At 37.1% G+C, this 17,654-nt stretch overlaps 2 protein-coding genes across 4 annotated transcripts in view; one reads left to right on the top strand and one right to left on the bottom strand.

The window, feature by feature from the left end:
• Positions 1-1,632: 1,632 nt before the first annotated feature.
• LOC122059617 (H/ACA ribonucleoprotein complex subunit 3-like protein) lies at positions 1,633-6,770 on the top strand. Its single transcript, XM_042622514.1, has 4 exons — positions 1,633-1,784; positions 4,845-4,887; positions 6,171-6,311; positions 6,395-6,770. Exons 1-3 carry the CDS (start codon positions 1,731-1,733, stop codon positions 6,266-6,268), a joined length of 195 nt encoding a protein of 64 aa, XP_042478448.1. The 5' UTR covers positions 1,633-1,730; the 3' UTR covers positions 6,269-6,311; positions 6,395-6,770.
• A 2,892-nt stretch (positions 6,771-9,662) lies between these two features.
• The window catches only part of LOC122059728 (tobamovirus multiplication protein 1-like), a 34,672-nt gene continuing 26,680 nt past the window's right edge, over positions 9,663-17,654 (bottom strand). For all 3 annotated transcript variants that reach the window (XM_042622742.1, XM_042622744.1, XM_042622743.1), the window contains 5 exons: positions 14,151-14,196; positions 13,955-14,018; positions 12,584-12,637; positions 10,332-10,409; positions 9,663-10,235 (listed from right to left, as the gene is read on the bottom strand). In XM_042622742.1, coding sequence (XP_042478676.1) covers positions 10,143-10,235; positions 10,332-10,409; positions 12,584-12,637; positions 13,955-14,018; positions 14,151-14,196 — 335 coding nt within the window. In that variant the 3' untranslated portion in view covers positions 9,663-10,142. The remainder of the gene's footprint in view (positions 10,236-10,331; positions 10,410-12,583; positions 12,638-13,954; positions 14,019-14,150; positions 14,197-17,654) is intronic.

Here is a 17,654-nt window from a genome sequence, read left to right as displayed (position 1 = left end):
GCCCCAACACGCTCAATGCGAATGGGATGGTTAGGAGTACCTTGGGGTGTGTGCCAGGTTTTCCCGGCCTTCCAATGCAAGGTGGGAGTGTTGGGTTTTTTTTTGGTAGGATGGGGTGGGGGCGTTGGGCGGGTTGGAGAGAATCCAAAAGAAAACAAGGGGTTTATAAACCGTGCCGTCAAGCCTAGGGCTCTAAGACGCGCCAGGGTTTGTCTTCTCAATAAGAACACTCTTTCTGACGAAGGCGGGCTTCTCTTCGGTTACACCAATAATCACCACAACGAAGTCTGAGTTTTAGGTATGTTCTCCACTACTACGAGCTTCAACCTTTTGTGTTTTCCCCTTAGGTTAGAGATTATCATCTTTGTAGTGAGAGATTTCATGGGTGGTTAGGGTTCAGTTTGTGGTGACATTGTAATTCTGGGTTTGTAGATGTTGGCGTTGTTGTGGTTGTGTGATTTTGTCTCATTCATGGAAGCACAATAGCGCTAATGTAGTTCTGGTGTTGTTGAAGTAGGTCAAATGGTGGAGGAAATAGATCAATTTCATAGGTTTTTACTGGATGCATTTCAAGCTAGCTGGGCGTTTATTTCTTTTTAGTAGCCATGGTTGTAGTTAGTGTTGCTCTGGTTTTTTTCTGAAGTTTGATCAATTTCATAGTTTTTTTTTTGGCTGAAGTTTGATCTTTGTTTTACTTAATTGCTTAGTTAGTGGGTGCTTATGATAGTTATGTCAAGGTGACTGTCTAAGTGTCATCTACTTCATCTTCTTTTTTATCTCATCGTTGGAATTTGACTCACAGACTTTGTTGGTTTGGAATATGAGATTTCAGAGAAATTATAATTTTATTGTCTTACGTGGGGCTTAACACTGTGTAAACCAACGGTGAGAAAAGTAAGGTTAACAGTAAAAATTGTCATGAACAGAAGGAAAATTTTGTGAGGAGATGTTGGGAGATGGTTACAAAATTGGTTTATTCAAATCCTTAGTGCCTCATATAGTTGAGGAGCTCTCTCTGCCTAATGCCATAAGATTTAGATTAGACCCGTCAACAGTCATAGCTTCATTTCACTACTTTTAGGTCAGACCACCATATGTCAGTCTAATGAAATCTCTCCTGCTATTCAAAGTAGCAGGGTGAACAGAAAAAAATGAGGTGTCTAAAGTCCATGTTTATTATAGTGGTGAACTGGTGATTGAAATCTTAGTGTTCTACCAAATTTAAAAAAAAAAAAAAAAAAAAGGGCCTTGGGGAAGATATTACTGAAATTACGAAATTGACCCTATTTAAATGGCTTCAAAGGAAAATTGTTATTTTTGGGCCTTTACCCGTCAAATAACCTAAAGTCCAAACGGACAATATTTACCCCTCAAGCTACTGGTCATAAACTTGAAAGAGCGGGGCAAAAGAGAGAGTAGGTTTCCTGCTCGTTTATGTTAACCCTTAAATCTTACTTCGTCCTCCCACCTCCCATTGTCTAGTATTTGTGTGCCGATAACCTTTCGGTAGCTTCTAGAGAAAGATCAATTTTCTTTTTTTGGTAAGATTAATCATTTTCTTGAACTAGTAGGGTTTTTGAATTGTTTGGTTGTTTTTATTATTCTGTTGTCCTGGGCTCCGATAATCTTTGAAGATGTTCTTTCTTCGTTCCTTCATCCCTAACTGTTGTTGTTTATTTTATTCAATACCTGGCTTATTTTGGGTATCAACAGGTTGAAGATCTGCAACAATGTATGTTCAGTTTTACATCAATGAAAATGGTGATAAAGTTTACACTACCAATGTAAACTGGTACTTGAATCCTGCCAACTTCCTTACTTTAAATAGCTTTTTCATACTAAGGCATTTCTGCAGTATATGAGTACTTTGGATTGGTATTGATCGAGTTTTGATCTACTAGAAGTCTAGAACTGGGAGTGTGATTACTGAAGTGAATCAGCTTGGCTTGTTTAAAAGCTTGCAATTTGATATAACTTATCGTATATATGAAGAGTCGAATGATGCTTGAGGTCAATGTGAGTTTTATTTACTCTTTTGCTAGGAGACTTCATCTATAATGGATTTTATTGTCTACCCATATCATAGTTGTGCTTTAGTTGAGTAAACTACCAACAAACTATGTACAATAAGAAGCTAATTGAGGAGTTAAAAGCTTCTACTTACAAAAACAGGGTGAGTTTAGGGTGAGGACCATCTTGTTTCAATGCTCTTAACCAATCAACCGAAGGAACCTAGAGCGTCTAGCAGATCTTTGCATAAAAATCTAGAAACAACAAAGTAACCAAGCCATTGGACATGTAAAAAATGTTTTTACCATCGTAGATCCCTCAATTAGATGAGACTGAACTCCAGAATGCCCCATATATTTTCTCCTTTTTCTCGAGGTTAGGGAGTTGGGGTGATGCAGTACCGACAAGGGTTTACACAAGGAGAACCAAGACCAGGTCGACCTGGTCGACCCAGATCTGGTCCAAGTCAGCACACGATTTGGGCTGCTGATGGGGTTACTAATTAGTTATTTAGTTTCTATTTTGAAGTCCTAAATTAGTTTCTAATTTCAAGTCATTGTTAGTTTCTAATTTATGTGAAGACTAGTTTCTATTTTCATTAGATTCCAATTTCCAGTTTTTTGTAACTTCTTGTAATCAGTTTTTAGTAACTCAGATTTAGTAACTCTGAGTTACTATTATTTGTAAACCCTCCCCATCATTATAAATAAAGGATATGACTCTTTTATGAGCCACGATTTTGACTAATAAAAAAAAACTTTATGTTGCTGCCACTGGGTGAATTCCATGGCTGAACCTTGTGTTTGATCAAGGATAGGGTTGGTGTGTGATCCGACGACTCTTTGCGGCGTGAAGTCCAAGAGGCCCTTCTCTTCTACTGTTCTGCTCAATTAATTTCAGTCCTATTTTCAAGGATTAAGGCTGCTGCAACCAGGTAAGTGTTTTCTCTGTTTTCCGCCCAGAATTTCTGCAAACAGAGCATTCGGCCCCCACTGTTGGGATCAGTCCAGCCAGTGGTTTGCTCCAATCTTCTGGTCGATTGTTCCCCTCTGTTTAACTAAGGATCGATCCACTTTCTGGCTGATTCTGTTCAGCCAATAGTGAGATATTTAAAATCACCAGAATTTTGTCTTCTAGTGATCTGTACTAACCTGAACTGATATCGGTTGGTCTGAGTTGTTTGTCACTGCTGTTTTATGATACTAGTCATTGAATATAAGTTGCTTGCATTTATTTGTACTGATTTCAGCCCCTGTTTTGATCCTATCTGACTACTACTGGTCTGGCTTACTTGCTACTGGTTTTCTGAGATCGTTATCTACTGTTACTTCTATTTTCTGTTGGTCTGATGATAGTGGTTTTGTGGGGAGTAATCTGGTTGTTCTCTAGTCTAAAATTTCCCGCGGTTTTGGGACTGGTTTGGTTGTCAAATTCATTCCTAAATTATGGGGTAAGTTTGTTTTCAGAGTATAGTTTATATTTGGCTTGTTTTGAGTAGACTTTGGGACTTTAGTGTTCCAACTCTCTTGCATCATAAATCTAGTCAAACAACATTGACATAAAAAAATGATTACCAAAAAAAAAAGCCATTAAAACTCTATTCTGTTGAGGCTGAAGGTTTTGTGCACGGGCTGTGCATTATGCACGGTCGCGCACAAAACATGGTATTGCAACAATAGGTGGTCAAAATGGCCCCTCCCCAGTTTGACGAATGGTTCTTTTCCCATGTTCAACCGTGCATGAACCCCTTCCCCTTCTGTTAAGAAGTAAATTTCTAGTTTAACTTTCTTGATGACAAGTTGGAGCTGTTGGAAACTTACATCTGCCGATAGGACTCAAATTAGCAACAAACAAGCAGATAAAAAAGTGACATATTTGGTACTCTTTTTTGGGGGGGTGCGGGGGTGGAAGGGGTTACCAAACTTTGTCCAATACAAGCACTTGATACTTATTCTGCATTATGTTTTGGCCGAAAGATACCCATTTGTACATTTCTAATCACAGCTAAACCGTACATATGATATAACATGAGCTGGCAATCTTCTCTGAAGGCTCATGCTTTGGACCTCTACGTCCTACGACCATTGACTAGGTAACAGGAAAATCTAGAAAGTGGGTCTCTAGACTCAACTTTCACTTTCATGGAGCCAACAAAGTCATATTTGATAAGGAGGTGCCTCTTTAGTGTCAGCTACCCCATGGTACCTTGGGAGCTTCCATCAGAGTTATTTGACATTAACCCCAAGGGGTTAGCTTAGCTGGAAAAGACCAACACCTCACAATTAAGAGGTGATGAGTTAACTCTCCTTGGGGCCTACCTATCAAAAAAAAAAAAAAAAAAAAGAGTTATTTGAAATTTCTTGGTCTTGCACCTTGATTAAGACATGCTTTTCTCGAGATGGCATTCCAATGTTCTGTAACTAAATCCTCTTGAAAGTCAAGTTTTCGGGGACCATGATCCATTGATTTACTCGTCGCAAGCTGAATAACATTAATGGTTTTCTGTTTCCATGGACCATGATCCATTGATATTACTCATCGCAAGCTGAATCACATAGATGGTTTTCTGATTTAGTTTCTGTATCTTGCACTTCAATACCAGCCAATGCATCGAGAACCCCTTGGAGGGAGTATGGTTAAATTGTTTGCCTTCTTTTGTGTTTGCTTAATACAACAAATTAATTACTTAAGAGAATGTCACTGACTCGGCACAGTTCCAGGCGCATTTGTTCTGGGTTCTGTATTTCAGTAATGTTATCATGAACCTGTAAATTATGTTTCCTCATTTTCCTTTTTACTTAGTACCGACCTTCATTTGTTTTCCTGCTCTACAGAAAGAATCACCGCTTGGGCTGGCAACGCAATCTGCTCATCCAGGTGAGATCTTTATTTTATGATGGATTTTAAAAATTCATATAGCATGATTTCATGAACTTCCATGAGATGTTAAAACAAAGTTGAAACTCAGTTCCAATAATCTGATACAAGTTAATATCTGATGAGAATGATTTGATATATTATATAATTGATTGACTGATCCACTTTTCATATTCTCTTCCTGTATCAGTCGATCCTTTTGTTTGGATTGTCTGAACCAGAATGATCCAGAACAGTGTCATTGCAGCTTTCTCATCCTATGATACTGATCCTTTTTGCATTAAAAAGAGAAAGGACGAGCATTGCATTTTTTCCCCTGTTATCCCATTAACAATGTTAAAACAAAATAGGAGTGGAATTAGCAGGGTGGGTACTCCTGAAGGCACTACGACTGCCACATGCTGCTTAAGAGGCACCTGAAAAATTACAGGCTGTTAAGCCCCAGCCTCCGTTACTCTTTTTAAATTCATTCCAAAATAATTTTTCAATGTGACAAAAGTGAAGCATTTTCTCCCATTCCTCACTCCTCAATATATATATATATATGTATATATATATATATATATATTTTAATGTCAACATCTAGATGGTTGAAAATGCAAAGGTAGAGGCTGTAAATTGAGTTCGGCCCAAAATTTAACTCCTTGTTCCACTCTCTTTTATTTGGTTACATTAGCCTTCAATGTGGCTGGAATGAACCTCCCATCCTGCTAAGCCCTATCAAACTGCAGTCCTGAAACTTTTGCCACATCGAGAGTACCATTTCTGCCACCTTTTATTAACCAAGATTCTCCTTGTTAAACTACTGGAACTGCAACTATATCTGATATCTTGTGAAACACTGCATTTAGTGTTTCTGCATGAATATTTTTAAAACTTTGTCATTTTAAAAGTTTGATCAATCAAGATTTGATGTAAAGAAAAAATGATGTACCATGACAATTGATGGTTGTCCAAATCAACTTGTATGGTTTTTAGATTTCTTTTATGAAAAGAACTCAAAATGTGGCATTTGATTTCCCACAATGTTCTTAATCAAGGTTTTCAATTTTGAAATTTGATATTTTAAAATTTAATTGAATCATTGATTTATTTCCATATCGGATCCATGTAGCCGACCCCATTTAGTTGGGATAAAGTTATTATTGTTGTTATATTGATTTATCACGCCATAAATAAATAGGTTAAATCATTAATCTATGCTCATTTCTTTAACGAGTGACTAGGACAAATATGGATAATTTTTCCATTTATTATTTAATTATCTATTTTATCAATTTCAGCTCGGTTCTCACCTGATGACAAGTTCTCGAGGCAAAGAGTTCTTTTGAAGAAGCGTTTTGGGTTACTGCCAACCCAGAAGCCACCACCAAAATACTAGCATATATCCCAGGCTTTATACTGTTCTTGGCATCTCCCACTTTGTAAGTATCCCAAAAGTTCAGACTTTCACTATCAGTGGTAAAAGTGTTTTTGTTCATTTTATAGCTTGGTAACTTTAATGCAGAAAACCCTCTTTGAGTGTAATGAAGGATATAAAAAGGTATTTAGATGAAACAATGGTTTACTGGACATATTGATGAGGCTACGAATTGAAGAATTTGAAGCTGATATGAATTGTATTTAGATGGAGACCGATAGTTGACTGGACACCTCAATGAGATTTATTATTGAAGAATTTTAGCTCGATCCTTCACTAGCTTCTCAGAAGTTTGCTTTTTCGATGGGCATTACAATATTATGCTGTGTTTGGGTTGTTTTACCTATATAGTTTATCCGAAGGCATACTTTAGCTGAATTGGCATTTCTAGTCTTGTAGCAATGTGACCTCTCACCTCTACGAGGTACATGAAAATGGGAAAAGGGCCTCACATTCTGAAATCCACCCCCTCTCCCCCTCCTTTTGGTGAATGATGCAGATTTTGGTTAATGTGTGAAGTACATGCCCCATTTTGGATTTTTTTTACAGGGTTTCTGTTTGGTTTGTAACCAAAACAGGTTACAAAAGAAATTATAGCCCTACATGTTTTGAGCTGGGAACATGGTTTTGAAACAGCTTTGTGCTTCCCCGGGGGGGGGGGTTGTTTGGGGGAGGAGGCAAGGGTAGGGCATAGGTAGGGGGTTTGGTCGGTGTCGGTGTAACACATTATCTTGGTTAGGTACACCCAAGGGTGTTAATTGGTTCGGTTTTAGTGTATACGGTGCGATTCGATTGGGTTCATATTTATTTGACTGAAACCAAAATAGCACCATTTACTAAATGGTTGCACTTTCTGAAATTACAACGGTTTGGTAAATGGTTTTGATTCCATGGTGTCGATTTCACGGTTTTAAACGGTTTTTATCGTGGTTTATTCCATATGGCTTTTAAACGGTTGTCAATCGGTTGGCTAATTTATTTGTATGCTTGCTAAAACTTGCTTTGATAGGTGTCGGTGCAACACAATATCTTGGTTTAGGTACACCAAACCTAATACCAAAAGCATGAAATACCTTAGCCTGATTTCTGGTAATGTTAGGTACTCCATCTATAATTTTACCTTGGAAGAATGAAGTGAGATATAGATTTTGTCATTATCCTAAATTTTACCCCAAAAAAAATTTTTTTTTTTCAATAATTGTCCCTTTGCGCAATGAGTTGGCAAGAGTGTCGGTACAAGTTTGAGAGTAGCTTCTTTTAGCATAAAGTTTAAGGTTAGGACCGTCTCCAGTCCACAATTGCCAATCTGCACAAGTGGAAGTAGAATGCGTTATGACGCTTAGAAGTTGCAGGCTGTGTTTGGTTAAGTCAATACCTGGAATATTATAAGGAGTGGTTTCCTTTGACAATGAGGTTATGTCCAAAGGAAAGGAAGTGAAATCAAATCAATATTAAGGTGCCCTTAGTTCAAAATCCCTTGGTTCAAAATCAAGAATATGTTTATCCAGGTCCTGCAGATTGGGTCTCTATGTGCAAATAAGGTCTTGACTCTTGAGGCTCACGTATGTGTGGTTTAGTTTGCGTGGAGAGAAGGGAGGTGAATTGTAAACCAAAATTGACTTGAAATCGAAACGGATGGAAATCGTTCACTAATCGATTTTGGTTTTAGAAGTGAAACTGTTTATTAAATGGTTCAATTTTGGTTTTAAGAACAGAAATTATTATTTAAGCCATCAGTTTTGAATCGATTGAAACTGATATGCCATTGAACCAATTATATATAATCAATTACAAAAATCAGTCATGGCATTAGTGGATTTACAGCATGTAAATTATTGTAAACTATTTTTATTTATTAAATCACAATTTGAGCTTAAAAGTGAATTTTTAAACCAGAAAAATAAAAAAAATATTTGTGTATCAAAAAAAAATTCTAACTTCGTGAGATCATAGATCGGCCTATAATGTCTAATATATAAAAAATTTACAAGCATCCAACAAGTATTTATGTACTATTTAAAAAAAAATGGTTTCAGAGAAAGAACTTTACCTTTCTTAGGCTTTGAATGTATAGATCTTCTTGTAGGAGCGTAATAGAACTGAAAGAGTGTGATGATGTGAGTAATTAAATAATAGAAGTAGTGTTTTCCCTTCAAAATAACATCCTTGGACCGAAATCACCGAGATAGCCGAGACAGAGACAAATTTCGATTCTGTCTCAACGAAATGAGATTTATATCACATAGAGAGTACCGTTTCGGCAAGATACCGAAACGGTACCAAAATTTCGACCGAAACTTTGCATAACCCCCATTTCGTATACCATTTCGTTTCGGTCAAAACAAAAAAACACCGAAATTCCAAAAATTCGTGGGGATTTCGAACCATGCTTCCAGGTCCTTGTATATTCCCTCTCCTCTTTTTTCTTCTCTTTCCAATAAAGTTGATAGCTATTTAAAAAAAAAAGTGAGAGAAAGGAAGAGAGCTCGTGGAATTGCACTCTTACCCACTCACATTTTGGAAGGTTTTAGTAGGTTCTTGAGATATTTGAAGGATCTGTTGATGGCAGTTACATGGATCGATTGACATAAACTACAAAGGATGTTGGTGTCTATGATAGGAATGATTGAAAACACAAAGTCAATTAAACAGGTTATAACTGATTGATTTCTACAGCCAAAGCATAAAAGTTGTAAAGGTGAGTGTTGATATGAGGAGATCCTGAGAAGACCAACCAGAGTTTTAATCCACCTTCAACACCATGGGTTGACACAGCCTAACACAATTGCTGCTAAATTCTCAACATTTTACCATACAAGCTTATGAAAACTGTACATAACAGCCCCCTTTATATCAACAATGACTATTACAGACTCCTAAATTCGGACGGGAAAAAGATAAAAGACCTGGTTATCCAGACCTCTTAAATAATTTAAAGGCTAAATTTCCCAACATTGGAAGATTTGTAACCAAATGGTTCATTAGAACACCTCATGTGCATGAGTCTAAAATTATCATCTCAACATTGCAAACAGTGAGATATACTCTGTTATCTCATTGGCCTAAAAGGTGACGCATGGCCTTGAGTGAGTATAAGCCTTATGAGCATGGTATGAGAACCATCATAGGAATAACATAATTTAGGACAGATGTTTACAGTTGCACAGAAATTGTTATTTGAGAAAGATCTTTATCAAACTCATCCAAAATACTTCTCACGATCATCAGAATGGTGAAGTAGGTGGGTCGGCCAATATATTAGAAGGTGGTAAAATCTAAGTAGACTACGATTGTGGTGCCTGAACTCAAAGTCTCTGCATTCTTAGAATTTATATCAATATTTAATCACATATAATGATCTTAGAAGGTTCTCTATTTGCCAGAGATGGATTGCAGTAATCAATATGCCTCCCTCTCCAACTTTATGAAGTGACTAAATAAATATACAACTTAAATGTTACAAGAAATTTTGTTCTTACATGTGCCTTTCCAAAATCAGAACTCTAGAAAATAGAAAGGCAAAGAACCCTTTATAACCCCTACAGAGAACCTGCAAAATTTTGACATCAATTTGTCAAATAAATGAAACATGGACATCATCAAATATGCACCAACTCTTGATGCCATTTTCATAACCAATTGCTTCAACCTGGTAAACAGATTTCTCCCCACAAGCTTAGAAGAGCCCCGTATAAGCTTAGAAGAGCCCCAGCATCACACATCTGCATCCATTTTCTCCACTCATCTGCTTTTCTTTCTCCAACTGCAATACACCTCCAGAACCTCATCGAGATTCTAAATGAGGAAACCTTTCAAGGATGAAGATTAGGCTGGGCTAATGGATTGGGTGGTACTGTGCTGATATTCTCTTGGGGGGTAGCTTCCGCAAGATGTAGAGGACAAGTGCTGATGGCAGGACCTCAGCCAGCTGTTTTGGCAACAAAATTATCAGAGAATCTAAGAAAAGCATAGATGCTGAAGAATTGAAATTTGGGGTAAATAAATCATTGCCTTAATTCATTACCATGTAATAGATGAAGTTCAAGACTGGATGATACAACACGTCGAGGGATGCATATGAGTCAAAAGCAGATAATGCGTCCTGCAATTCATGAATCCTGAGTTAATACCAGTGTTGGTGCATGAATCCAACTCCTTGCAGCCTAAGAAAATATTTCCAGTGCAAGTTAAAGAAAATGCACTGAATGCAAATGAAGAATTATAATGAGGTTTACAATCAAGTAGGTGGCTATATTGAGCAACTTTAGGGAAATAAGAGAAAGCTGATGCACAAAAGATAACTTGGATCATTCAAAGGCATAAGTTGTATCTACATGCTTCATATTTGCCTGGATTTTTCACGCCCAAAAATATAGGCATCCCTGCCTCCCCACATCAATCCCCGAGTTTCTTATCCATACCCATTGATCACAAAGTGGGAGCAAGTTAAAATAGAAAAAACTCACAGTGGGTTTAGAGTTAATCAAGCTAGAACTGATGACTTCCAGCACATCAAGGTGCCACTCTTGACTTTATACTGAGTTATACCCCTTCCCATCCCCCATCGAGAAATATAACTGACTAATCCCAATGCAAAGGGTGAGGAACTCAAACATCACTATTCCTGACCAACTTGGAGTCGGGCCTTCTTTTCACACAATTACAGCTATGAAAACGCATACACCAAAGAGTCGTGCGAGTAGAACTGGTTAAAACAGCAGAATCCCTAGTGTTGATATGCCATTTTTCAAAGCCAATAATGACTTCTTAAACATAACCAGGTCAGCACCGCTATGAGATAACTGATTTTATCATACAAGACATGGTACAGAGTACAGACTCTGAAGTTGCCTCTCTGGGTAGCAAAGCAGAAATTATAATTATTCTAACAAAGGGTGGTGGCCTCATGCTTTCTTGTTGAGAGTTATGAACTACAAATGCAAATATTTCTCCTCTCACAAGTGCTACCAGATCCCTCAACTATTCTAACAAAGGGTGGTGGCCTCATGCTTTCTTGTTGAGAGTTATGAACTACAAATGCAAATATTTCTCCTCTCACAAGTGCTACCAGATCCCTCAACTAATTTACAGAAGTGCTCCAAGTATTTTTCATAACCATAGTTGTCAAGGGCCTAAAGGTGTCGCCTAGACGCCATGACAACTATGTTCATAATAAATTAAAACAATCCCCTTTCCATGTGTGCTAAGTATTGATTAAAAGTTAAAGAAGACCTCCGCAAAGCTCAAACAGGTACCAAAGCTACTGATCGTTTCCTATTTTCCCCCCAATTTAAGGGTTCACAACAAAAGGCAAAACATTGGTCCCAGTGGTGCATAGGCTGGTCCACTAGGTACACCTTTTCTATAGCCTCATGCACTAGGTACACCTTTTCAGTTGTCTGTGTACTAGTACCTAGTGCACGAGGCTCCTGCCACTGCAGGGTTTGGGGAGGGTCATAATGTATGCAGCCTTACCCCCGCTTTGCTGAGAGGCTGTTTCTCATGGTGGACCAGCCTACGAACAACCCAATTGGTCCCTTTAAATGAAAAACTCAGATCAATTCTCATAGACCTGACAATCTACAACATTTGTTGCAGTTAAGTAGTCGCACACAGACAACGGAAATACATTGACACCACAAAGCAACTTCAGCCAATACCATGACAGAGCATAACTTTAGTCATTTCTGACATTCATTCCTGTGAATGATGTTATTGCATGCAGTTTCATCCATGATAGGATTTGGAATTTGATATGCCTTGCTGTGATGAACTGAGGGGTAATGATCTCAACCCTTTTAAGCTTAGCCAAAATCCCACAGTTGCAGGTTTGAATTTATGATCACACAAGTGACAAGGCTACATCATAATCCCTAGGTTTACAATTGCCTGACTGAAAATTCTTCTTCTTTTCTTTCATTTTTGAAAAATTTAAGGTTTTGTTTTATTTTTAGCCAAGAAAACTCGAACTGAGATAGAAAAGAAAGATAAATCTCTCCCCCAAGGACAGATCAGATAATTTAGATTGTCTTATCAGCTTTTCCCCCTTCTGATCTCCTAAAGTGACTCATTAAAAGGTGATTCCAGGAAGCTTGTATTTTGTGCCATCAGATGCATGACATAGGGGGCACTTTGAGACTGAGCACTTCTGTAAGGTCCTGTGATCCTGAAGGAAGTTTTGTTGCAGAAGCAACTAGGCTGTTTCTTTTCAAGCATCATAAGTAGGTTTTTTGCAAAGTATTTAACAAATAAGAGACCCTGAAACCACATACTCACCACAAAGCATCTGATAATAAAGCAGGTGAAACATATTGCAGTAACTGATCCAACCTGCAATAACATACACATACACACACCCAACATTAGAGGCTTAAAATAACAGAAGTTAATCCAAAATAAATTGAGAATTTACTCAAATAGGAAGCAAAGGGAATGTGAACTTTACTGGTAACCATCACCTGCCTGATTAAAGGAATAACATGGATGCAAACACTTAGATTGACTTAGCTAGACCCCATATGTGACAGACAAGGTTGGACACAAATGCATATCTTATTTTTCTTTTAAAATATGCATTTAAATCATATTAACTTAATATTTCCATTGTTCTTCTGCAGGCATTCTCTATACAGTTTATATTGTGCATTCCACTATAATTATTTTTCACTTTTCCATAAGATGCCAAAGGAAGCATGCATGAGATCATTTCTGTTCAAAATTTCTGCAGTACAAACATATTATTTCCAGGACAGTACTCTAAAATCCTCCACTGCTGTAGGTGCACCTCATTCTCTTCTGAAATGTTCCTTGTATTGCTTTACGGCACACTAAGTGCAAAATATGCCAAGTTCCAATTCTTGTTTGAAAATAATGTAACTCATACAACTTAACTCAGCCTTATCCCAACCAAATGGGATTGGCTACATGGATCCTTTTTCTCCATTCAGCTCTATTCAAACTTCAAATCCATACTCGTTACTAGTCATGTCTTTCCTCACCACTTCTGTTCCAAAATACAAAACCAATTCCATGTTCAGTGACTATACTACTACTTCACATTAGCCCTCTAGGGGAAACAAAAATCTGACTTCACAAGGAACAAAAATAAAAATGATAAATTATTTCTCTGGCCTCTTATTCTCTTCATTACAAGTTGAGAGGCCCAATTAGCCTTCTGTTATCCCTGCGGTTCCTGTTCCATGGAAACAAATTGAAGCTGGCCAGATTCAGTCAAGTCATACTCCAATGTTCAACATCGATCATTAATGCCATTAAGAATTTCTAGGATAATACTGGTAAGATACATGATTTGCTGGTTAAACCCACTGCAAAATCAGAAATTTATCCTATTTACTACATAGTGGTATAACAGTATTAGCTCTCATATGCTAACCCCGCAGATCATTTCCCCAACAATGTGGATTTAGTTTCCTTTTTATATTAAAATTTTGATAGAATTTCATTTCTCAATTGCTTAAATTGTAAAGGTGTTATTTGCTAACCCAATATTTTCCTCAATCTAATGAAATAAAAGCAAAATAAATAAAATTTTCTGAAACATTTACCCTGTGCCAAGATTTGTGACCACTATGATAGCATCAATGCTATCACATCAGATGGTTGAACCGATAAGTTAAAAGCACGCACCTCATGGAGCTTCTTTCTTCGCCCTTTAGATTCAATAGGGAAGTGCCTCAGCATGAAAAATAGTCTACAAGTAGAACAAAGTATATGTAGTTATGTACATAACTCCAGTAGATCCAAAAGCATTTACCATAAACAGAGCATACACTTGACACGAATCTGGATTAATTGCGGATGCTATAAAATTGAGAAGACTCACCTCCCTCCATACAAAAGGAAACCGAGTGCTGCAGCAAATGATACAACTGGAAAGAAAATGAACAAAAACTTGCACATCAACAAGTGAAGATATTACATAAAAATATTAAGGGAAGAGTCTGAAGTACCACCATGAGATCCCTTAGACTGTAAAAAGATAAAGCTATAGTTCCAATGACAAACCTGCAATAAATATCTTTCCAATGGCTTCCACAACACTGTTGTCATTTATCCACAGGTATATCCAAAGACAAACCTGATCAAATTATCTAAGTTAGACCATACAGGATGGATATCAAACAATAGAGGCATTAGAATACCTAAAGCACTAATCAAGGTTCAACTACTGAATATATGTAACTGAATAATTCCCTTGAAGATATAAATTTGTATAAACCACATGGTTGTGCAACTAGCACAGCATGCAAAAAGCAATAACAAATAGCAACCAAATCAGAGATGTTAGAAGGTGCCAGGTATCTGAGAAGGCCTTTGGCTTGTTGCAGCCAAGACCCAGGGTCGAGTCCCACCTTCACTCTCCCCTCTCTTATCCCCCCCCCCCCCCTTACCCCAATACAAAAGTGAATGTAATCACCACCCTATAAGATGAAAGAGCAGAGACATTAGACTACATGCAGTGAAGCTTATGTAGCAAAGTAAAACAAGGACGTGCAAATGCAAGAAGGTGCTCAATTGGATGAAAAGGAGTAGAGGCCAGAAGAAGGTAATTGCAGGAGACAAAAGCATACCTGTATAAAGTATATTCCGCCATTAACTGAAATGTATACAATCCTGAGCTTATCTGTTTGAAGGTTTCTTGCCTGTCAATGAAAAGGAATGAAGGTCAGAATTTTCAATGTTCATATATAGTTCAATCAAATTTAAAATATATAAATATATATATATATATTCAAAGAATTTAGGTGTTTGTACATAATATCCTTTTAATATTACATGTGGTATACCATGGGCTATGCCACTATGGAACTATAACCGTGATAGTTTGAAAATAAGTGCTCTATACATGCACGATAGAAGGTGACCTTATGTAGGAAGATTCTTAAACCACCAATAGAAGGTTTTATTTCTTATCTTATGGTTCCCATATTTACTGGAGCCTATTGCAAAAACTTTGAAGTTCCCAAAAACATTCATGGTTTTTACAGGTTTCCATGGATTTCCATTACCTTCCATGATATACTTCCACACCAATGGAAGAGCAAAATCCACAGTGAACCAACTTCCAACCTTAGGTGAGAGAATTGATCCCATTATGATTACAAAAGGCTATCAGACCAAATGCAAATAAGAAAATTAATATTACCACTTGCCTGATGATATATCTCTGCCCAAAATAGGACAAGTAGGGTGTAGGTTGAGAAAAATAGCAGTCCAGGAAGATCCACCAGCACAAAAATTAAGACCTGATCCAAGAAACAGCCATCCCTCATCAATACAACGGGTTGGGACTATAAATGCTACTTAACACAAAACAACCTATATTCTCCATTAAGCCATTACAAATTCACCATCTGCAATAATGAGATCAACAAACAGTAGGAATTTCCTAGCCAGTTCGTTGAATGGTTGAAGCATATGTTAATTGTTTCACATAAGTTCCACTTGATTGGAAAAACCTGGTCACTGGCCATAATTAATATGAAGGAAACAACACCACCACATTATTAAACTATCTGTGGTTTCCAAAGGAACTTGATGGCAAAAAATCATCTGAATCATGGATACATAATGTTTTGACCAAGGAACACTTCCTCTACAGAACACATTTGACCTTGTAGACACATCATGCTCAAATTGCACTTTTCATTCAACATATCTGAAATATATGACCATGTATATGTATCATGCTTTCATTCTCAATACGATCACTTCAAAAGGTGTTGTTTCAAATTTGACTTTCAATAATGAGCCACTTTAATCAAACATTTTAAGAATAACAAATTAACAGATGAAAAGACTAGAACGTAGAAACATATGTCGCATTGGTATGGGTGCAGGAGTCAGAATCTAACAAGGACACTCAGAAAAGCCTTAACAAAATAAAAATAGAATTCAAGGACTCAATAAGTACATTTAATTTAGACTTTAAATATTTTAAAGTTTGGTTCACATCATATATTGATACAAACAATTCTACAATCTCTATGGGAGAGATCAAATTGTTTACATATATGTATGTCTAACTAAGTTGAATTTATATTAGTCATAGAAATCTAGGTGTCCATGCTGTACCTGTGGGAATCTTTTCCACAAGTGCAAAATGCATAAATACAGCTACTATTTAGAAGTGACCAGGCAACATAGGTAAAAACAAAGGAAGCATTCTGATTGATCTCTTTTTTCCAATAGATGTATTCTGATAAATCTTTGACCGTTCCAATAGAGAGCTCTGTATTCTGTCCCAATGAGAATCCTTCAATCCTACTAAGATTAGAATAAAATGATTTAGGTACTCTCTCTGCAACATGAAGCTCCGGTCCAAGATTTTCTTCAACTATAAAAAGCAGCTTCTCTTGGATTATATGAAACTGGTTAAAATCCTTGATCTTAAAACTGATTTATCACATGAATTTGTCATTTATTAGTATTTTTCACCCTCTACCTTTATCATTTATTACTATCTACATACATAACTAATATCATTTCCTAGATATTATTATGGGGGCAATGTTTCTAGATGAGCATCTCTCGTGGATTACCTCTTGACAACATCATTACTTGTTTTTTGTCTACCACATGGCAGTTTAGTTAGTGCTCAGTGTGAACAGGTTGTCTGCATCATACTTGACTCATTTGTTTAGTTTCAGCATTCCAGGGAAAAGGTTCAGTACATGGTGGGTGATCAGAATTTGGAAGATGGCTGAGCCACATGATCCCCTATCGATCCAATGGTTAGAATTCCACACCAGCCGTTCCCCAGGTCGATGGTTGATAATACAAGATGTTCTGTGGCTTCGGCCATATGTTGAGAAAGCCACAGCATTTAAAATATAGCCAATTCTAGGTGTGCTCCATCTATGTTGAATTTCCACATCAGCCATCACATGGCCACCAAGCTTCCCTTCAAATTACTATTTTTGTCACTCAGCATCTTCCAATCAACTGTTCACTTTGGTAACCAAAACAATTAACTACATAAGTTGCTTATTTCATGATCCCTTTCATCATATCAAATTTCATTTATTAATAGAAATATTATACTTGTAATAGTCAACTTAATTCCAAAATGAGCCTGACTTTCTGTAGGCCACTACTACTCAAACTGCAGTCGTATCATGTCTGAAATTTGATGCCATGTTGATGCATACAATCTAATCCTTTATTTTGATTTAAGGTAACATTATTGAGATAAGCATATTTTTTCTGGTCTTTCTTTGGGTTTTGGCCTTCCTAAAGTATTTCAGTGCATGTAGTCTCGAATTTTGATTCCTCTGGTGATTTTCACTCTTCTTCCTCCTACAGGAGTAGGAGCATCAATGATCAG

The sequence above is a fragment of the Macadamia integrifolia genome, chromosome 13 (genome assembly GCF_013358625.1).
Source record: "Macadamia integrifolia cultivar HAES 741 chromosome 13, SCU_Mint_v3, whole genome shotgun sequence".
NCBI lineage: Eukaryota > Viridiplantae > Streptophyta > Magnoliopsida > Proteales > Proteaceae > Macadamia > Macadamia integrifolia.
The sequence above is the reverse complement of the archived record's forward strand: the minus strand, read 5'-3'. Positions and strand labels throughout refer to the sequence as shown.

What these genes read in the sequence shown, in the direction of transcription:
- LOC122059617 (XM_042622514.1), top strand. Translation starts at nt 1,731, where the DNA reads ATGTATGTTCAGTTTTACATCAATGAAAATGGTGATAAAGTTTACACT. An exon ending in ATAAAGTTTACACTACCAAT is followed by an intron (nt 1,785 to 4,844) that starts GTAAACTGGTAC and finishes CCTGCTCTACAG; the next exon opens with AAAGAATCACCGCTTGGGCT. An exon ending in AACGCAATCTGCTCATCCAG is followed by an intron (nt 4,888 to 6,170) that starts GTGAGATCTTTA and finishes TATCAATTTCAG; the next exon opens with CTCGGTTCTCACCTGATGAC.